At 39.6% G+C, this 23,417-nt stretch overlaps 1 protein-coding gene across 3 annotated transcripts in view; it reads left to right on the top strand.

Annotated features, from left to right (window-relative positions):
* LOC121949843 (partitioning defective 6 homolog alpha-like) overlaps positions 1-23,058 on the top strand; it is a 108,068-nt gene extending 85,010 nt beyond the window's left edge. For 2 of the 3 annotated variants that reach the window (XM_042495635.1, XM_042495637.1), the window contains exons 5-7: positions 9,917-10,042; positions 11,507-11,706; positions 16,552-20,158. In XM_042495635.1, coding sequence (XP_042351569.1) covers positions 9,917-10,042; positions 11,507-11,706; positions 16,552-16,882 — 657 coding nt within the window. In that variant the 3' untranslated portion in view covers positions 16,883-20,158. Of the gene's footprint in view, positions 1-9,916; positions 10,043-11,506; positions 11,707-16,551; positions 20,159-22,750 lie in introns of those variants that run through there. The other variant, XM_042495636.1, reaches the window with a different exon arrangement.
* The last annotated feature ends 359 nt before the right edge of the window (positions 23,059-23,417 follow it).

The following is a 23,417-nucleotide window of genomic DNA, read 5'->3' as shown; positions in this document are numbered from 1 at the left end:
GCTTCTTCCTTTTGAACTGCTGACATTCTTTCAGTGAGTGACCTTGATTACAACACACACAAGTACACTTAGACACTGTAGAGACACGAGCATGTGAGACTGCCCTTGAGTCTCTGAAGCTGTCAACTGACTGCACAGGAGCAATGGTGGTGGCAAAGCTGTTTGCTATGATTCTATTTCCTGAATGTGGCCTCAATCTGTTGACAACCTTTGAACCAGCTGTTCCTGATAGTGGGTCCAGAATGTTACCAAAATAAGGGATCTGATAGAATTATCATGTTTTTCAATGAATGCAACCAAATCCTTGAACAAAGCTCTCCATTTGGATGTTTCCAGTATGTCATGTGCCACAGTTCGCCATCACTCTCTCATCTTAAATGGCAACTTAGACATCACCGCTCTCATGTTGCTTGGCATGTTCAACTCTTGCATGTACTCCAGCTTCTCCATGACATTGCAACATGAACACAGGAAGAGAGAAGGCTTGTATAGCATTCACATCCTCTGGTTTTATTGAGGGCCAAGCCAATGCCCTTTCCATGTATGCAGTAGCAATTTTATATTCATTGCCAAAGTGTTCCTGCAGTAGCCTTTTTGCTTGATCATAGCCTTGACCAGGTAGCATGTGTTCTACAACTATGCACCAACTCTCTTGGCTGTCCTCTTGTGAACTGCTGCTGTAATTTAATTTTGTCTTTGCATTATGGTATAAATATCTCCAGGCTGTCTTTCATCCACTGGCTGAGAACTGAAAGCAGGAGGCTGCATTTCATCCACAGGCTGAGCAGTGAGCAGGGGACATTGCCTTTCCTGGATGGGCTGAACACAATGCAAAGAGGGTTGCCAAAATTGAGATTATGCATCCACTTGCGGGTTGTTAGGGTAACCCTGCATTTGCGAGTCAGTCCGTTTCTTTGATTCAGCCTTTTTTTGCTGACTAGCCTCCAGAGGCTGTGCAACAGTTGGTGCTGGGTAAGTTGTCGGTAACGTCCAATCCTCACGTTCCTGCAGTTTGTTCTGATTTTCAGGTTTGTACTCATTTGCCAAAGGATTTAGCTTGTTTGCAATTGCTTCCTTCCTTTTTTTCCCCTTTGCAAGTAGGAATTAATTGCATTTGATGCTTTGGAAATGCTTGGATCAGAGGCCTGTAAAACTGCTAATTTAGCAGTGGATGCTGCTAGCAGAGCTTCCAGCTTAAGTTGTTCTCTTTTTCTTTTCAGGTTTTGCTGTTGCTCCTCCAAAGCATGCATTTTCTTTAAGGCTGCAACACGGGCAAGCAGCGCAGCTCTGTCTGTCTCTGCTTTGACTCTTACAGAGGATGTAGTGCTTGATTTTCAAATGCATGCACTTTTTTGCTTGTGTGTTTGCTTGGAACATTTGTAACACAGTCCTCTGGGTTTACATCATCATCATCATTATCGTCATCATTATCACCATTAAGTGCATGTTGTTCAGAACATTTTTCCTGTAGCAGTTATTAATAACTACGTTAGAATTTGGATTTTGCACTTGTTAAAGTAAAAGGGGCACCATTCTCCATTCAGGAGAAAATTAAATCTTAAATTGTGACAGTGTTAAAATATGTCATTACTTTAATCAATCTCACAATCTGTACCGTTTGTTCTGTATACATTGATCTTGTTTCTCTCATGAAATAATATCCACAGACAACAACTTGGCAATAAATGAGAATAAATTATTTAGGCTAATAAAATGAGGAGTAAATAGAGGAAATAGTATGACATATAAGGGACAGTGAACAAATGAGAGGGAACCTAAGTGATGTATGTTCAGGTGATGCAAATGATTAATTATGGATGATAGTGGGTGGAAATACGTGACCATCTAAAGCGTGGATGCGCACTGAACAGTGAATTAGAATTTAGAAATTTGGCATTAAAGCTTCGCTATACGACTCTGATCACTAGAAAATGTTATTCTGCCTACTTTTGTCGACTTGATTAGACTTCTCCGGGGAGGTCCAGGTCCTCGCGTCACTCTCCAGGGGAGAGCTGCGGCGCCTCTTCCAGACGAGGTGACCCGCTGAAAGGCGGCGGCGGCCAGGAAGGTGGAGTCAGTGTGCGGCGATCTTTAACTGGCCTCGTTTTCGCCTCCGCGAACCAGTAAAAGTCTTTAAACAAAGTCCTTAAGGGCAGGCAACGGATGCTGATAGTTTGTGCAGCAGGTGTTGCTTCTAGATCCGTGGCAGAGTTGATGGCGAATCGCATAGTGTCCTTCTCAATTAAAACTCGCAGAAATAATCAAAAGTAGTCCCACTGGTCTGAGGGAGTCACTTTAAATTATTAATTTGAGTTTACTTAAAACGAATTACAAAAGTGTCTTTACTGACCAAAAACTGGTATAAAGAAAAGCGTCAAAGAGATTTAAAAAGAAAATGGCTTCAAAAGTGAAAGTTCAGCTCTGGTGAGCTGTTGCGGCTCCGAGACGCGCCGTGGTAAAAAGGAGCCAAAAGAAGCCTGAAGAGGCTTGAAGAAAAACTTGAGAAGAGAGAAACTTGAGAAGCGAAAGCTGAGCTGAGCTCACTCAGTTTTTATCTTTCAATTTGGGGGTGTGGATGGAAGGCGGAGTTAGCGAACTTTTGCACCGAGCGATTGCACATCTGGCATTAGTTTCTAAAAGACCTAATGTAATTTAGGAGACATTTATGTCTCTGTATTTTATGACGAATTACGCGATCTAACCCCTGGTGTATAAATTCACCTATCTCATCACCACTATAGTCTCATCACAGTAACTTCAAATACATGTTAGGAGATCTAAAGGCAATTTATAACGTAACACATGATTCTGAAGATCCTTTGCTCAATTCTGTTAAATGACCACACATAACATAACACTGTACCATGGATCCTAACAAACTTGGTGATTACGTAGATATATGATTACTTTTTAACATTATACAATGAATGCAAAATAAGATGTAACTATATAAAGTTGGTTACAAGATTAATGATAATTAAGGTCACTTAGATGGCAATAGGGCTCCATCACAAAAAGGGAATAAAACATGCTTTTACCTAAATCACTCAAATTAAATGATAAAAGAATGGGAGTTGGTCCTACTTCTTCATCAAAGTACATAGACAAACTCTTACCTACAAAGAGAAGGATTAGAAAATTAAGTTAAACTTTAACTCACAACCTAGGTCCAAGTGATTCTGTCTGAGACATGGATCCGCCCAGAAAACTCAGCTACACCAGCTGCACTCTCTGAGTCCACTGGACGAGGAGGCGGTGCTGGCGTGCTCATTCCTGACAACTGGTCTTTTTCCACACTGCGCCCGTTGAGCAGCAACACAACATTTGAATATCATGCTCTAAATGTCACTGTTCCCATCAAAGCATATATTCTGGTTGTGTACCGCCCACCAGGGGGTAATCTGGATGGCTTTGTCTCTGAAATGGACATGTTACTCTCTGACATCCCTGATGATGGCACACCACTGATTGTCATGGGAGACATGAACATTCACATTGACAGTACTCTGGCAAACAACTTTCTGGCACTCCTCTCCTCCTTTGCACTTATACTAGCTCCTTCTCCTCCCACTCACAAAGCTGGTAAAGTCCTTGACTTGGTGCTGACTCATAACTGCTCCATAGCAGATGTGACAGTTACCCCACTACACCTGTCAGACTATTTCTTGAAAAAATTTGCAGCTACCTTTCCGCAATTGCAGACACCCACTCAGAAAATTTCCCTCCGCAGAAACCATAAGTCCCTCACAGCAGCACAGCTGTCTGATGAAGTGTGCTCTGCCATGCCTGACCACTCACACTTCTCCTCACTTTCTGTTAATGAGGCTACAGAAACACTCTGTTCCTCTCTGGCATCCTCTCTGGACAAACTCTGCCCCCTGGTGTCCAAACCAGCCAAGAAAAAACAACCAAGTCCATGGCTCTCTGAAGCTCTGAGAGAACAAAGAACTGGACTCAGGGCAGCAGAAAGAAAGTGGCGTAAATCCCAAGAAACCCACTGATTTGTCCTCATACAAACAGAAACTTGCTTCCTTTACCTCTTCCTTGCAGTCCGCTAAGAAAGCCTTCTATCAGAACAAGATCTGTGCTGCTACTGATTCCAGAAAACTGTTTATGGTGTTTAACTCCTTGCTTTCTCCTCCAGCTGCTCAGCCTTCCGCCACACTCACTCCAGACATATTTTCCTCCTTTTTCACTGAAAAGGTGGCTGCAATCAGCAACCAGTTCTCTGAGCCTGAGCCCAGTCAGCTCAAATCCACTACTGCCGCTTCACTCTGCTCTTTTGCTCCTCTGACCGAGGATGAGGTCTCCAGACTTCTTCTGAGCTCAAAACCTACAACATGTCCTCTCGATCCAATACCCACCCGCATCCTGCAGACCATCCTGCCCACTATCAAACCTGCAGTCACACACATTGTCAATTCCTCCCTAAAAACTGGCACTTTTCCTGCTACTTTTAAGCAAGCAAATGTCACCCCACTGCTCAAAAAGCCCAGGTTGAAAACTACAGGCCAGTCTCACTTCTACCATTTCTGTCGAAAATACTGGAACGCGCAGTATTTAACCAGGTCTCTGAACACTTGCGGAACAACAACCTACTTGACTCCTTTCAGTCTGGCTTCAGGTGTGACCATTCCACTGAGACTGCACTCCTGTCAGTCACTGAGTCACTGAGACTGGCTCGAGCTGCTGGTCAATCCTCTGTCCTACTGCTGCTGGACCTGTCTGCTGCCTTTGACACGGTGAACCATCAAATCCTCCTCTCCACACTCTCTGAGCTCGGCATCTCAGGTTCTGTCCTATGGTGGTTCAAGTCCTACCTCACAGGCAGATCCTTCAGAGTGTCATGGCGAGGAGAGGTGTCTAGGTCACATGGCCTATCGACAGGGGTTCCTCAGGGGTCGGTGCTTGGTCCCCTACTCTTCTTTCTATACACCACCTCACTCGGTGCAGTGATCCGCTCCCATTGTTTCTCCTACCACTGCTATGCTGATGACACTCAGCTCTTCCTCTCCTTTCCACCTGATGACAGAACGGTCTCAGCTCGGATATCAGCGTGTCTGGCTGATATCTCCACATGGATGAAGGAATGCCTCCTTCAGCTAAATCTGTCTAAGACCGAACTCATGGTCTTTCCAGCTTGTCCATCTGTTCAGCCTCGGATCAGTGTCCAGCCTACCTGGAATCCCTGATCCAGGTCTACTCTCCTTCTCGCCCACTACGCTCTGCATGCGAAAGACGCCTGGTGCTTCCAGCCCAGCATGGCTCTAAATCTCTAGCTAGACTCTTCTCTTCTGTTGTTCCCAAATGGTGGAACAAACTTCCAAACTCTGTGCATTCTGCTGAGTCCCTTTCTACTTTTAAGAGACAATTGAAAACTCAATTGTTCCGAGAACACCTAGGCACTTAACCTGACTCTTCTCCTCTTTGCCCTTTGGGGTAGATTAAGTCAGATGGTCCAAAACCCAGCACCTAATGATTATCTAGCACTGACAAAGTTGTGCGATGTTGTATGTTGACTGTCATCGTAAGTAGTGATACTGAGATTGTTGAATCTCAGATGCTGAGATCGCTACTGGTTATTACTTTGGTTTAAAAAAAAAAAAAAAAAAAAAAAAAAAAAAGGGTGGGGGGGTGGGGGGTGGGGGGCTGTGCAGCACTTCTTCTGCCACTAGACGGCAATACCTGTGACCAATCACACCTGAAGCACTTTTTGCACTTACTAAGGGTTTTTTTCCTTAAGTCTAAATTCTTGCTTGTGTTGTACGTCGCTTTGGATAAAAGTGAAATTGTAGATTGTAGAATTGTAGATGTTAGTCTCAACACAAGGATTTATAATGACTTTACAACATGTTCTGCCTTTTGTCATCTCAACAGGGGGGCAATGAATGATTGTTGCTTCATGTGCCTGAGTGACCCCAGGAGGTCATTCAGATGTCTTACATCCTGTGGTCTGCTGGATATGGCCTCAAGAGTGCCTATCTCCCACGCATCTTGTGATGGAAAGGGCCAAGTACTTGTACAAGTACTGACACTTTCTGTGGCTTAAAAGCAGAATGTGTTTGCAGATGCCTACATAGAGTATCAGTTAAGTTAATTAACAACCCTCTGTTGGATGTTTTGGGTTGTAAAACAGTGTCTTTTGACGTGTCCCCCACTTGCCCAGGGTACGTTGAGCTCTTGAGTTACTCAGAGGAAAAATGTAATGACCACGCCAAGGCAGTCCTCTACATTCCCACCTTTTCACATTGGAATTTAATTCATCATTACCAATTATTTTTGCTTTGAACCATATGTCATGCTTTTCTTTTTCATCATCAGGTAACAAACCCATTGAAGAACCATGAGCACCTTTTGCTTCATAACACAAATTGACAAGATCTTCAAGAGCATATTGCACCTCTGGTTTTTTATCACCTTTTTGCATAAGCTTGTGTATCTTATTTCTCACATTGCTAGCCTTATACGTTTTTGTCTCTGTCTCTGGTCTCTGGTTCTAGGTTGGAAAGCACCTGACTTGACATCCGTAGTCTGAAATTCTGATTTATCTCCTGTACAAAATCTGCATATTTACCCCCTAGAAAAACTCTCAACAAATCCATCTATACTACGGGCTGCAAGATTGTAAGCTATTATACACTGGACAGAACAAAATGGCCAAGATGAGAAATAAAGACACCATGCTGCTCTAATATCCCCAAGTCTTGCAAGAGAGGCTCAAACACTTTTTCATGGCCATAGGTTTTGACATCATCAGATTTGCATTGAACAGCTAAATAGATAGCAATTAGTTTTGAAGAGGAACCTGCTGGGAAATTAACCAATAGACACCGCACAGCTTGTGCTTCTTACGAGATGTGCCAAGTGGGTTGCAAATCTTAAAATCATCAACATTAAGATTTACTGCTATTCTCAAGCCTTCAGCAGACAGAAACTAATTTTGTTTCTAATACTGACTTTCTCTTATGGTTCTGTTTTCTTGGAGGTGAGCTAATGGCTGGTCTTGTGTTTTTTGAGTTTCGAGGTGTTCAAGGACACCTTTCTTATAGAGCAGCTGTTGCAAAGACTCTAAAAGAGGAATGTATTGAAATGTTCCATTCTTCTGCTCAGAAGAATGGGACATTTCAATACATTCCTCTTTTACAGTCAACAGCTAGTATGTACTCAACAGGCTTTATAACACCAAAACGAGAGATATAGTACTGTGTACATTTATATGCAGTTGCAAGAGGGCCATACTTTGCAATTGCTACAGCAAACAGATTAAGTTTGCGCAGAGCAGTAGAAAGCTCATCAACTACTGACTCTTCAAGCTGTAGTCAATGACTTTGGAATACATCAGAAACAATACATTTTGGTAAAGGTAAAGCTGCTGTACTCAATATGGAGTGTAGTTCAGAAAGGACCTCATTGGTAATTGCCTTTAGGATGTGAACAACATTTTCTAACTTCGACAAAATGTAAGCAATTTTCTCTTCAGTAACATTTGGCAGGTGTAATTCTGCCGCATCACCACAACTCAATATTTCATATTCATGACCTATATCCACAGACCCTGGATGCACTACTAAATTGTGTGACTGATCCAACTGACTGTTTGTACTGAGGACATTAACTTTAAAGACTTTTAGTGAATAATTGTTGTGTTTCCTTTTTTTGTGTGTATTGAATGTACTGTAAATGTTTGAGATGCGCATCCTATAAAGACACACTGAACTGTTTCATAATGCCTTAGATGTTTATTTATGTGTTGAAAAAAATCTCTCTCTGATGCTAGTTCTCTGAAAGAGCACACATGACATTGGAACGTGGATGCCCCTAATGCCTTTGGAGCTTGTTGATTAGCATGATTTTTGTATGTGTGATTTAGTAGCTTACTCCATGTATTAAATGTACATGGACAATCTTTGTATGGACATGGACTACCTCGAAAATGCCCATGGGCCTGCCTAAAATGCTGCAACAACAAATACCTGCTAGCTAGTTCCAAACTGCACTCTTTACACATCCACACACATTATCCTGTAAATAACAAAAAAAAGAAAATTAGTAATATCACATTGAATAAATACAAGAATACAGATAAGATGTTTTCATTAATTACCAAGTAACATATAATTTTCAATCACTGAGAAGTTGCCAAAAGAAGTTGGTAATACTGGTCAAACTACAAAAGATGAGATACATATATTAAATGTATGCATACATATGCTCATAAACTGTTAAGGTCCTCGATACAGTATTGTTCCAGGTTAAAACTGCATTCAGCAACAGACCAATGTAAACAGAAAATAATGAATAATTCATTAGCAATCATTTTTGACAGCAACACTGAAGCTACATGACAGTTAAAAATCATGAAAGCATGTCAAACTAATTTTACTATGGCTTTTTAATAAAGTGGAAATCATGTTCATTAACAATATAACTAATAAACAACTATATCAAACTTGTCTTTGAGTAAGAAATGACAAGCTGTTTTTAAATGCAGGCTCCATAGTTTGTAAATATATAACAATACCTTATTAGGTCATGTACATACAATGCAAAGCAGAAATAAATAACAATTAACGTTGTTTTCAGCCCTTTTAGGCAGAGGCAGTGAAGGCTGGTCAGCTGTTATGGTCCTTTTCCCTGCATGTGCTGCAGGTGCATAAAGTTGCATTCCGTTTTAGTCAAGTGACTGAACAATGTATAAATGTTATACTGCATGTTAATTCTTCACAATAAATGTCTCCCGTAGTTTTGTCCGTTAGAAGCTTTTATTATGAAGCAGCCACATCAGTGTTGCGATTTAATTAGCAGTCACTTAACACGACTCCTCTGCAGCTAAAAGTGAAAATAAACTGTAAAAAATAAGACAGAGACAGACGGTGCATACAGCGACACAGAGGACAAACTAAACTGAAATCCATAGAGATAAATTTTGAAGCTACAAAAGCGCTGAGAGCTGAACACTGACACAAACGTCTCCTACACACACAATGAGTTCAGTCTTGGTTTTCCAGGGCACATCAGAAAAAATAAACGGAGGCAAACTCAAGTCTGCTCGCAGTGAGAACAGGGCTAGTCACCTGTTTTTAGTACCACTGTTGAAAAAAATTGTATTGACAAGCAAATTTTGATGTAAAAATGGTAACCACAGTTTAAGGGGTGAAAAAGGGGTTACTAGCTAGCCAACGCCCTCCAACTCCGACCTCACAGTGCCAAGTGAAATTCGCCCAATTTCCCCAGATTATAACAAAAGCTTTACACATGTCAGCCAATATTAAAGCATGCACATTATTTTACAGCAAGGCACTAAACTACAAAAAAAAAGGAAAGTTACCAAGGAGAGGAATTCCACATGCTTTGCTTAAGACCCCGTGTTGCATTACAGAAAATGGTGGGTGTGGTTGCTTCCAGTCAAAGAGTGTGGTCTCACATATGTGCAAACAGTGCTCCCCGAATTGAAATACTTCATGTTGGGTTGACAGATGGCGATGATGAATGAATTTTGGGTTACACCCAAGCCCCCGAAAGGTGCGCCATTCATTGATGCAAAATTTACATCGTGGCTGAAAGTGGAATTACACCGTTTGAGTTGGTCATGTGATGCACACTGGCCCAGAAAGACTTTTCCAGATTTTCTAACAGAGAGAAAGAGACGTCTGTAAATCAGTAAATAATTTTTTGTGAGCATCATAAACCCTGCGAAACCTCTTCCATCCCTGTCTGGATGTAACATGGAGGGACAGGCTTTATGATTGGACTGCAATTTAGGGCAACTGGCATGTTGTCCATCTTTATCTACAGTCTATGGTTCAACATTACAGCCATCCCCAAATTAGTTGATGATACAATAATATAGCAAATATTTGGACATAGATAGTCATAGATTTGGTGTTGATGTATTTTCCTTCTCAATCTCCCATAGGTCCCGGGGGTGTTCATATCTCGTCTGGTACGTGGTGGGCTAGCAGAAAGCACAGGGCTGCTGGGAGTTAATGACGAGATCCTCGAGGTCAATGGCATCGATGTAGCAGGAAAATCTTTGGATCAGGTAAATTCAAGTTTCCAAATCAATCCTCTTGGAGACCTGCCAAGGATTTCAGCAGAAGTTCTGTTGTTTTAGTCTTTTTGTTTTAGTTTATTCTGCAGGGTTGATTAAAGCTGATGTTTTATTCTGAAACCAGGTCAACATAGTATGCAGTAATAAACAGCTTTTCTCACAGTTGTTATTAATCAGCTCAATCACTTTAATCTTAATATGAAAACATATTTTGTCCCATTCTAATTTAAAAAATCAAAAACCTGCAGCAAAAATCCAAAGTTGATTCAATGACGATCCTAATTAATTGATATTAAACACTTAGTATAGTTAAGGTAAAGGGTACAAGATAGATTTATTTTAATTTGTCCTTGATCCTGCTATATCTTTGGAGTTGAACGATGAGTCGATTAAGTAATAATTTAAGTAGTAATTTTATGCCACCATTTTTTATTTTTTTTTTGCACATTGTTTTCTTATTATACTTGGCACCTTGTTTTTTATTATTGATATTCTTTTGTTCTTTTGCTGCTTATCCTGCACCTTATAGCTGCTGTAACAATGCAAATTTCCCCTATGTGGGACAAATAAAGGATTATCTTATCTTATCTTATCTTATCTTATCTTATCTTATCTTATCTTATCTTATATTATCTTTTAAAATCACCAGCTACTATAAAAATTCTATGCGGTTGGTAGGGTATGTTACTGCTGCTGGCATCTTATTAATTAACGTAATTCCTTCGGTGCAGTTTTTTAACTGCATCTGAGTGTTGTGTCCTCTCAGCTGTGAATAAAGTCATCCAGTGCCCATCCCTCTCTTTGTCATTCATTTTTGCTACTACCCTCTGGTCTGACTGGCTGCTCAGCATCTGCCTTTGGTGTGGATCCCCTCGCAGTCTGCTGCATTCAGTCCAAATTCCATACAACATTTTCTGATGCTGATAAGTGCTTTTCTGCTGAAGAAAAGTCATGCTTCAGCAGAAGGGGCCATGGAGCCAAAAAATCAGAAAAATATAGAGCTTCTGGCTGCTGCATATGCATCACTGTCGTCATAATATGAACAAATTTATGTAGTTTATATGCAAACGTTAAGGTTTGGCATAAATGGATGGAAATGTGCAGTAATGTTAAACAGTTTGTAACATTTACTGTACATACTTTTTGTGTAAGTCATTAGCATGGAGTTTTGGGACATGTCTGATTTTGTTTTATTTCAGTTACAGCAGTTTGATGAATTAAATGAAACAGATCCAACATGGATCTTCCAAATGTGGTACTGTTACAAGTATATTTTAATTGCAATGACAGCTTTGATCTTGGTTACGTCTCATAATAATAGTAAAAGATGCTCATGTTTTTTACATTTAAAGGAAGGAACTATGATTTATGTGATTTACTTTGTCTTTGTTGCAATAAACAAATCCTTAAAGTGTCTCTTCCTTTGAAGCTAAGACCCTCTATGCATCATTTCAGGTTACAGACATGATGGTGGCCAACAGTCACAACCTCATTGTGACTGTCAAACCAGCTAACCAGAGAAACAATGTGGTGCATCGTGGGAGTAAAACCTCAATGGGCAATTCTGGCTCTGTGGGCTCAGCTGGATCGACAGGCTCTGCTTTGTCACATGACTCACCAAGCCCTGCCTCACAGAGCAACCCTATTACAGCAAGGTATGACATATACAGGACAGCAGGCCTGATTTTTGCATAAGAGCTACTGATTACAACAACCCAGTCTCACTCCAAAGGTTTCTCATTGTGACCACAACATGCATTTCTGTAGCCACCATGTGCATTTCTGCATCCCGACACGTCATATTTTGACCTGGGGAAGATACCTAAAAAAAAAAAAGGGTTTTTTTTCAATTTTTTTTTTTCCAAAAATACAAATTAAAAAAAAAAAACAAAAAAGGGGGGGTGGGGGCACTGCATACCATTTTTGTAAACTCTAGTACAGTTTTGATACTATTTTGCAGGGGGTTAGTTTATACGCCCCAGTCAATACCTTTATCACATCATTAGCCTCCTCTGAAATTTCTTTTTCAATGTCTGTATTATAAAAGTGTCTTCGCTAAAAATATTTTAAAAAGGCCTCATTTTCTAAACTAAATTCTGTTTTAAAAATGTTTCCCTCTACAAGTGTACATATAGTGTAATTCCTTTTTTCTCCACCTTATTGTTATCTCCACCTTTGTGTTATACAAATCATAAGTTTCCTGTCCCCATCCAATCCGTATCTTTTGACGATCATTCCAGATTTTTAGTGTCCCCTCTAAGATGAAATTCTCACTCTTTTTGTCAGCAATAATCTTTTCCTCCAAGCCTGGCCTGAGGTTGGGGGTGGCCCAGATTCAGTTCAATTTGTTTCCATCTAGCTTGGTACTCCGGAGAGCACTAATATACTATATCTCATTTGTATACATAGTAGTACTCCCTGAGTTTTGGCAGTAAGAGGCCTTCAATTTCCTTGACGATTTGGAGAGTCTTGAACTTGACCCTTGACCTTGCTCCTGCCCAGATAAACAGGGATATCTGTTCATCTCCTGCTGTAAATCCCATTGATCTTTATTCTAGCTACTTGGTCTCTATGTAAAGATTTTATACAACTAATGAATTCATTATTAAAACCTAGTCTCTCTGATACCCCATACAAAAAAGTCCCGCTGACCCTATCAAAGGCCTTTTCTTTTTTTTTTTTAATTCTTTTTAATGTCACAATGACATGATACAAGAACCCACAAATTAATACAAGACATAATAAAAAACACAAACAGTAACAGAAGCAATACATTAAGCGACAGGCAACAAGAGACAACAATACCAAACATGAATAACAGACATTCATGTTACAAAAAAAACAAAAAGGAAAAGGAAAATAAACAAAAAACATCACAGCCAGCAGAGATGAGTAAACATGATATTGCATACACTTATATTATATTTGATATTTCTATAAAGATTACATTTACCCAGTTTCCTTTAAGAAACATTTCTAATGGGGACCATTCTCTTACACAAAATGTCAAGGGTACCTCAGAGTGCATGTGAAAGTCTTTCCAAAGGTAGAATATACATAAGTTTTTCATACCACAAGGTATTTGTGTTGTATTTGTATTGAGTCTCATATGATTTGTTGGAATAAGTAATTTTTTTTTTGCATTCAGCAAGATCTGTCTCCATATCCCATCATTAAGGTGGGACCCAAAGTCTTCGCCCTAAGAAATGTTACTTTTAATTGTAGGAATGTTAATAAACATCTTTAAAGTAGAGGCTTTTAATAATATCTTTTCAGGTTGATTAGAACTCAAGCCAGTTTTATATAGAGGTATGGATTGGACGTAACTTCTGAGTTGAAGATAGCGGAAAAATTGATTTAGAGGGAGATTAAATTTATTCCTTAGTTGAGTGAAGGATTTCAAAGTCCCTTTTTAAATGAGGTCTTTTATTTGAGAGATACCAGCATCCATCCATATTCTAAAACCATGATCTGAGCAAGACTGTGCAAAGTAGGGGTTACATACAAAAGGTGCCAGCAGTACTGAGTACTGAGTCCTACTCCCAAAATGCAAGCAGACCCGATTCCATGTTTTTAGTTTATTTCTCACAATAAAATTATCTTTAATTTCCTGTAACAAGCTTGCGTTGTTTATAAATGTATAGATCCAGAAATGTGGAATTGGTATCATTTTTAATCCATTCAGTTACTGTATGTATATAGTTTGAGAGGCCCAGTGATAGTACGTAAGATTAGGCAATGCTAACCCCCCTTTGAGCACTGGTAACTGCAGTTTCTCCAATTTAAATCTTTGCTTTTCCACACAAATTTACAAATAATACTATGTGATGATTTAAAAAAAAAATTAATTGGAAGATAATAGGGTAACATCTGCATTGGGTATAATAGCTTTGGTAGGACATTCATCTTCACAATGGCAATACGGACGAGTACAGAAAAGGACAACGGGCTCTATCTTTGGCGATCTTTTCTGTTGTTGCTCACCACTGGGTCTAATTTCATTTTTACCAAGTCTTCAAAATAACAAGTTATATGAATAACTTGTCAGCTAATGACTCCCTTGCTAATGCAAATAGTAAAAGAGAAAAAGGGAATTCTTGTTGTGTGCCTTTGCTTATAGAAAATGGAGAAGATATTTCCCCCATAATGGGGACTGATGCTTGTGGAGCAGATTATAATAATTTAACCCATTCAATTCATCTCCAAAAGCATACTCCTTTAATGTTTTAAACAAGTACTCCAACTCTGTATTTTCAAAAGTTTTTTCTGCGTCTAACGTGACTACTAAAGCATCCAGTTTCATAATTTTGACAAACCCCACAGTAACCTCCTGATGTTTGAATGTGATTTCCTATTTCCGACGAAGCCAGTCTGCTCATGGCCTACAATTTTAGGGACAACATTATTTAGCCTAGCAGCTAGTAATTTAGCAAAAATTTTACAATCTGTGTTTTGAATACTTGGGAGACCAGGTCTATGGGAGACCATCTGGTCCACAGACCTTTCCAGATGCTAATGAACTTACCCCCTCCTCAACTTCCTTACACGTTATCTCCATATCACACAAAGTCCTATGTTCTTCAGAGACCTTAGGGAGTTTTATACGTTGAAAGTAGTCATTCATCTTATCCTCCATGCCCTGCGCTTTTAAAGTCTACAAAGATGCACATTCAATACATTAGCAATGTCAGTATAATGCTAATATACGCTAGTATAATGCAGTTTACCGTTCTTATCCTTTATTCTTGTAACTGAATTTTTTGAGGGCTTGCTACGTTAAAGATTAGGTAAATACCTTCCGGCTCTATTAACATATTTGTATACCTTGTGTTTTTGTCTAAATAATACCCTTTCTGCCTTTTGGGATAAAAGTGTATTTAAAGCAGTTCTAATTCTTAGGATTCTGTCCCAGTTGGCTCTATACCCATTGTGCTTATGATCAGGTTCAGCATCCTGCAAGTCCACTTCAAGGCATCTTTGTTCTTTCAACTTTCTTTTCTTATTTTAGCTGAACAATAAGATCTAATTATACCCCTTAAAGCTTTAGTTGTTTCCCTTTAGTTTGATGGATCATTATATCCGTTGTCCTTAATAAACATTTTTAGTGCACTTTGGGCCTTGGAACAAAAGTCTCGGTCAGAAAGTATAGATCGGTTGCATTTCCAGATATATCTATAGGAACTATTATTTAAAAGGGATGTAATTAAGAAGACTGGAGCATGTGCTGACATATGAATAGGTCCAATATAACATTTGCCTACTTGTTCAATAGAGATTCGTGTAACAAGAAAAAACACATAGATGAGTACAACAGATATATATATATATATATATATATATATATAATTTATTTTTTTTTAAAAAACAAGAATATTTTTTGATACAATATATCCCCTGTAAACACAACAACAACAACAAAACTTTAGGCGGCGCATCAATAAAGAAGAAAAAGAGAGAGAGAGAGAAAAAAAAAGAACAAAAGAAATAGGCTATGATATTAAACAAAGTCTCTCTGCAAATACATAGCCCAGTCCAGACACCAAGTTAAGTGTCCAATCAAGTTTGTGTAAATTGCCTTTGTCATATGTATTTGCATTTTTTTTTCTTGACAAAAATGACAAACAAATAACAAGTGATTACTTTGCGAGCGCGGATATATTCATAATCTGCTAGTCCATAGGTGACTGGGGGCATGCTAACGTGGATCTCATTCATGTAGATCTCACCATCTTTAGGAGAGTGGAACCTTATCTTATTGTCACCATGCTTAAAACATAGTATCACAGGGAAGAACATAGCATACCTTATTCCTTCTGTTTGGAGTTTACTTTTCACCGGCTGAAAATCCCTGCGTTTGGCCTGCGCTGCTTCGCTGAGGTCAAGGAAAAAGAGGACCTTTTTATCCTCAAACCGCAGCTCTTTTTTCTCACGCACTAGCCACAGGACCTTTAACTTCACTTGGTAATTTAGGAATTTCATAACGATGAGTTGAGATTTTGATGGTAGGTCGGCCCTGTTGCACCCAGTAGACCGATGACTCCTCTCTATGCAGTGAGGATCAGTGAAGATCGGGAAGTTCTCCTTCCCAAGTAGGTTGGGAATCAGGCGTCACAGGAAGCTTGTCATGTTAACTCCTTCAGATCCCTCTGGAATTCCACCAATCATCTGCTGTTTACTAACCTGTTTTCTGGGACAACTGTGATGTTGAAGGTTGACACACCAGAAAAAAAACAGCCAAACAAAAAAACAGTCAATACCTCAATTAAAACAGATTTTGCTTCTTTTTGGTGGAAAAAGTGTATTAGATAGTGAACATAGTGGAGCAACAGTTTAGCAGTTAAAAAGACACGTTTCTCAGGAGTCAATGGGGACCAAGCCAGAGATAAAAGAGTGAATACTGCACTTATTCATCAGGCGTCAAAAACAAAAAACATATATATATATATATATAAAGCCAAAACTGCTCTCTCAATCACATTTTGTTCTTTTTTTCCCCACAGCAACAGCATTACCGAAGGCGACAGCGATGATGATGATGATGATGATGATGATGGTGATGTCATTCTAGAAAATGACTGCCTTACATCCTACGGTTCCCACCGGGTAACCAACAGCAACAACACTAACCTCATTAGAGACTCACCTAGCAACAGGCCGCACACTTCCACTGTAGTTAGGCCTCTCCCACAGAGCGTCTCTTTGCCTAATAGTGTTGGAGCATCTCTGTGTGACAGCTTCACGATGGTGTCCAATCACAACGGAAACCCCACCCACACATCTAGTAGCAGTCAAGAGAGCATGAGAGAGGATGGCAACATGATAACACTGTAACCATGATAACACTGGCAGCAACACTGATACAGTCAGGACTATGGACTGATACAACCACAGAGTGCTGAAACCAAGACAGCTCCAGATGGCAGTTCTTCTGTCAGCCAGACAGCAAACTCAGCAGCACCTTTTCTCTCTTAAAGGTTCCTTCTGTTGACTGACTGGTACTTTCTGTCCTACAGACTACAGGGACTTAGGCATTCAGACACAGCATAGAGCCTTGGTGGATCATGGCTTATCACAATCTACAGGCAACACTGACCTTTTTATACGTCTGCCACACATATTGAGTTATGTATAGAACTTTACTGTCAGGTTCAAACAATAATTTGTAGTCACCCAAGGGATCAGTTTTAATGCCACAATGTGTTAAGTAATCAATATAGACTCACAGGGAGCAACAATAAGAAATAATTGCAAATTTTCTTATAAAAGCCATAGATCCGTTTGTCAACGTATTAAATAAGTCATCTTTATTCCAAAATTCTTTGTGTGAAAAACTATAAATCTGTAGTTGCACCAATGAGAAATATCACTTGTAACCGCAGAATGGCTTATAATAGTATGATGAAAGAACAATGTAAAGTGTATCAATGAGAGCACTATTTTTTGGCAGCACAATAACAAGTCCAAGTAGTGCTTTGACTGTTTGGTATTTTCCTGACACTAAAATTCTGTTTGCCCACATCTGTTTCCAGTGCAAAGTCACTGTGCTGCCAATTTAGTTACTTTTCACAAATGCACAGCCATAATCTGAATTATCTGCTACTTCTGCTACTACTGCATGTATTTCAACCAGCACATGCATTTAAATTTGATTGGAAAATTGGAAAAGTTTGGTGTGGTTAAAGCAAAGATGTCAGTGAAAATGAATGTGAGATTGTCCTAGTATGTGTTGTCCACAGCTACTTTGTATTGTTTAAATACAAGTTCATTTACTCACTGCAGACATGTGAAGGCAGCAGGACACGGATGGTGATAAATCTGGAGTCTCTTATTTGTGAAGTGTCATTTACAGTTGTTTCAGAGCCATAAGAGCAGTGTGATTGGCTGAGACTGTATTCATTACTCAACTTGCCCTCATGATCTATATACCACCTCAGCACATGAACCAAATTATTAGGCAGGATGTCCACACAGTCTGTGTGCCCGAGACCCACAGCTTTGTACTGGTTGTTGCACTTGCAACATTAGAATAGTGACCTAATTGTATTATAAATCACAAAACACCAAATATATTCCAGGCAGATTCGACTGGTTGAAATAATCTAAAAGTGAGTTGGAAGGGATTTGATAAAAAAAACAATTACTGTGAATCCTATATAATTTTTCTGATTTTTAAAATCATGTCATCAATATTTATTAAGAAAAAAGGAAGGGGGTGAGATGGAAAGGTGTGTTAAATATGTGATGTAAGTAAACAGTAACTTATTTTTTTTAATGATTTTCACATAATTTAAGAAATTATTGAAGTGGAGACATCAATTCTCTCCCTGGTTAACAAAACTGTAATCATATAAACACATACACACGCATGTGTCTGCTAAGAAGGCCTGGAGTTGTATGCTTAGAACATGAGGTCTGCTGTAGAGTATGAAAAGCTTGCTGGCAAGATCAGTGAGGATGACAAGCAACACTATTAACAAGACACTTAAAATGACATGGCAAGGGTAAAAATAAGGAAAACTGTCGTGTTTGAACAGTCTGAGTGCTGTGTGAGTGTTGTTACACCCTTATCTGATTCATATAAATTTGTGTGTGCCTGGGTGAGGCTGGAGTTGAAGTTGTATTGCCTTGCAGTCAAAAATGTTGGCTGACTCAATGACACACACTGCACTCTTTGTTTACTGTCCTCTGTCTCATGTTCCACTTCCAGTCACAGTTGGTATTTTTGGACTGATAGCCACAAAGAATCCCCCAGCAAGTTTACATGGTGTTAGAAAAAACTGAAATAATTTGTTAATTAAACTATATCTGGACGTTTAAAAAACATGTAAACATGTTAGTCCAACTGAAATCATACTAAGTCGAATTTCTCAAAGTCGTATTAACATATCCTGCGGTTGGTGGTCGATTTACTCTTTCATATATATGCCTAAATTGGACCTGACCTGGCTTAGGTAATTGCGCATGCTCTATAGTCCCCATGCTGTGCTTAGACCTAGAAGTGGAACAGTAGAAATTTATAGCAGAAAGTGAGAAAAAAACAAAAGAAGACGAAGGAGGGAAGAAAACAAAACAAGACTTACAGTGTAGAGTATGTATGAAATGTACGGCACCGAAAAGTTATCCTTGCTGTCCCCGTTCAACATGCAATCTGTTTGCCGTTTGCTAACTTGTTTGCTACGCAAGGTGATAGGTGAACAGGATGAAGGTCCAGTAGCAACTAGCTGAAAGGGGTCATATCTCCACCTACTGTGTCAAAGATGGACATACTAAAATCAATTATCTCCCCTGTGCTTGCACACTGGGACAAGGACAGAAGTACAATTAAATGGCCTGAAGTTTACAAAAAGATATCAGTTAGATGATGTACACTAGATGATGTACATATGATCTTAAATCCTCTTTGTCAACATTTGGTGATGCCAGCGTGCTTGCTACCATAGCTGTATGCTTTAGTATGTTATTTATCAGAAATAAAAATCATAATACCCTCACAGAAATATTATATAGAGCTTCATAGTCTGCTTGTGTTTAGTGTCCTTCCACAGTGGGGATGCCATGTTGTTCTAATCCTTCTCAAAACAGTCCTTTTGCCCTGGGGAAGAAATACCGTGAAAGACTTTGAACTGGTTAAAACTAACTATTGAAGTGACCAGTTGTCAAATTAAGATTAATATTACTATTATTAAAATGTTGTTCCTGACCTCAGTACTCGTCTGTGTGTGTACAGCTCAGGCTGGTGTAACTGTCTCCTGATGTGTCAAATAAAGATCGAGCGCTAATGGAAGACTGAATAGTTGTGGAGGCAGAAGTAAATGTTGCACCTTCAACCCAAACCTGGCTGATTATTATTACTAAAAGGACGTATCATATTTTAAATAAAATGCTCATTCTCTACTTGAACATGTTGCTCATAAAAATAGCTCAAGGAAATAGCTGGAGGAACTTTAAGGACAGCATGAGTAGTGCTTAGATTATCATCCAAGTCCACTGATGTTAAACTGGATGCACTTTGTCAAAATTTGTAATCAACAACTGTACACACACACGCGCACACACACAAAATTACCTTTTTTATGTTGTTTGTATGTCTTTGTTTATGGGCTCTTATTGTTTTATTTGGTTTTTTTGTCCTTCATTGTAATGTTTGTTACTGTAAAATATAAATGTAAATGCAAGATTATATAACAGTGGTGATTTTCATTCCTTGGGAGAAGTTTTTATGAAAGAGAACTTTTTATATTATGTGTAACATATGGAGAGTATTTTTCTTATTCTTGTATTTTTAAATTGTATATGAAGGAAAACCGAGGGCTGAGGTGAACAGTGTGTGGTAGCTTGTTGCTGAATGTGTTAAAATACACACAGTGTTCTATTTGTGTTTAGCAGATGTGGTTAGAACCACAGCGTAATTAAAAATGAAGGATGTTGTTTTCGGAGACAGGTATTTCCAATTAACTTAATTTGTAATAAATGCATGCCAATATATTTTATGTTGAATGATTGAAATCCTTTTTTGCACCCAGTAGCTCACCTGGTAGAGCAGGGGCCCCATGTACAAATAGCTATGTCTTTGTCGCAGTGGCCGCAGGTTTGACTCTGACATGCGGTCCTTTGCTGCATGTCATCCCCTCTCGTTCTCTCTTTCATGTCAATATCTCACCTGTCAAATAAGGAGAAACCCCTTAAAAGTAAAAGTAAAGTGCCACTGGTGTTTAAGTCTGTACAGTCATTCCAGGGTTCACATATTAGGCACCTATAATGGCTTCTAAGTCTATTGTATGATTGACATTTTTGTCCCTACCAACAAGCATGGTGTCTGAAATGATTTAGACAAACCCTGATGATCATGTTAAGACACAGCAACCTAAAGTGCACAGACCAGGTGAGAAACTGGGCAAATTGGATCAGACCGCCAGCAGCCCCAAAGGTCCCAGCTTTACTGTGTGGTCATGTTGGCAATTGATTAATTGTGCGTTTGTTTGGTAATGTCTAAAGTACATTATAAATTGAAATAACCAGGGGCCATCTTTGTTAATTTATCAGTGGGTATTGTGCTTTGGGGGAGTATATACTTAATAAACTTTTTTTGTAGTAATATAATCTCAAGATAACATGGGGAAGGTCATGGTGGGTGGCTTAATAGATGCCCACAGCTAATTTTTTCGCTGGGGCTTCAGGAGGCTAATTCGGCCATATGTATCATGAGTTTTCACCAACATTAAAGGGACAGTCCAATATAGTTACCAAGAGTCTGGGGAAAAAATAAAGTATCAGATCCAGGACATCTTTATCCTAGCTTAGCACAAAGAATTGAAGCAGCGGCCTGGCTCCTACTTCGTCTCACTCCAAAAGTGCCATATTTCCACATATTATATATACATATGTATTCCGTGCATTGTGCCAAAAAAATAAATGAATTGTCCAGGAGCCATTAGGAACTATCTATTAACCAGTTACAGTTGCCAGGTGTCCAATAATTATATTATATTTGTTTGTACTAAAAACCCTAGATGTATAATCATTATGGCATGCAATAGTTTCAACTTGTTTTTCCAGCCAATCTGTGCTTGTGACGATCATATTGCCAATCCCATAATTGTCACAACACTGTTTAATTGTGTGTAGCCCATTTACATGATGATGGTGATAATGATGATGATGATGATGATGAAGATGGATGGTTGTGTGGGTTAGCAAAAAAGGAGCATGTCCTCCCGTGACTATACTAGCTTTTAGGAAAAATGGAAGTGCCTTTCTGAATAAGGATACTTGTGTTTCATAGGATGTCATGTTCTGTGTGATGTTGGACATGGCTGAAGCACCTTGATGCAGAGGCCTGTTTTAAGAGAATGGAGACAGTGGGACTGTTAGAGATTGATGTGTACTTTGTGTAACCTAAACAGAGCACACAGCTGGTTTCTATAGGAGTCTGTCACTGAACTGAATGTTATTTGGAGGTCAAATTTGATGATTATCAAAAATAAAGTATTATTAAATGGCAGTTTGTAAGATTTCACTTTATTTTTATTATTTAACTTATGCAGTTCTCTTTTATGCAGTTCTCTTTGTCTCTTCTACTTTGACCTTTTTTATTCAGTCTCATTTCCTTCCTGCTACGTTTCTGTCTGTTGTTCTTTTTTCTCTCATTCCTATCCTTCTCTTGCTCCCTTTTTTATTTTATTTCCTTCCTTTATTCTGTCACGTCGCACTTCCTCCATCAATTTGCTTTATTATTTATAACTTTTTGCTTAGATTCCTTTGTCTTTATTTCCGTTGTTACTGTTATGGTCGGCTGCTATGAAGCCCCTCCCCCTCCCCGGTCCCGCATTCTGGACCCCTCCCTGTTGACTGTCTTTTATCGGCGGCATCCTGACAAGCCTTGTCGACTGCCTGGTGGCAGTCATCCCCCTCGTCCTCCTTTGTGTGTTTGTCCCTGTCTGCATACCCTTATGTGCTCTAACCTGTGTGTATGTGTGAGTGTGGACGTAGTGTTTTGCCATAGGCTGGGCCAGGTGCAGGCAATCTCTTGATGAGCTGGTGGAGTACTTAAGCTGTGGCTTCAGACCTACTCGTTGCCAGTGTATTACTCCTGCCAAGTGGGGGATGTTTCTCACACCTCTCAGTATTACCTGTTTCCGAGTTTTCCTAGTTGTTGCCTGTGTGGCTCATTCCCTTGTGTCTTTTTACCTCCTGTCTCAGAGTCGCAGCTCCTTGCTTCCTGCTCCAGCTGTCGTGGTGTTCACTCGTCTGTGTGCCTGCCCGCCTGCCCGCTTGCCTGCCCTGCCTGCCTGCCCACTTGCCCACCTGCTTGCCTGCCCGCTTGCCCGCCTCCTTGCCTGCCTGCTCGCTTCCCACACTCATCCAATCACTCAAGACCTCACGAAAAGGATCCTCACCTTGGTTTAAACTGGTTGTGTGCTGCACGTGGAGACAGCACGGAGCTTCCCCCTCACGTCACTACTTGAGGACGGTTTGACTTCACTCACCCTTCCCCCCACTGAGCTCAATCATCACTGTAAATAAATTGCACTATTGTTGCACTGTAATCCTCGTCTGTGTGTCTTGTGTCAGTGCTTGGGTCCCAAAATGTCCAACCCGTCAGAGTTACAAACCAAAGATGTAAAGCCTAGGGACAAAGTGAAGTTACAAAGCGCCATGATGGTAAAAATGGCAGGAAAGTCATTTCTTGTTTGGCAGTGTTTACAGTGATAACAAGCAACACTGGAAACACAAGGAGAGGGTGAAGGGTGGCTGCAAACCATAAAAGAAACAAAACAAAGCTATAACTTCCTGTCCCAGCCCATAGCTAGCTAAATCTACGAAACGAAAAACTTACCTGTCTGCACTGTTCTTACCTGTAACCCAG

This window comes from Plectropomus leopardus, chromosome 11 (genome assembly GCF_008729295.1).
Source record: "Plectropomus leopardus isolate mb chromosome 11, YSFRI_Pleo_2.0, whole genome shotgun sequence".
NCBI lineage: Eukaryota > Metazoa > Chordata > Actinopteri > Perciformes > Serranidae > Plectropomus > Plectropomus leopardus.
The sequence above is the reverse complement of the archived record's forward strand: the minus strand, read 5'-3'. Positions and strand labels throughout refer to the sequence as shown.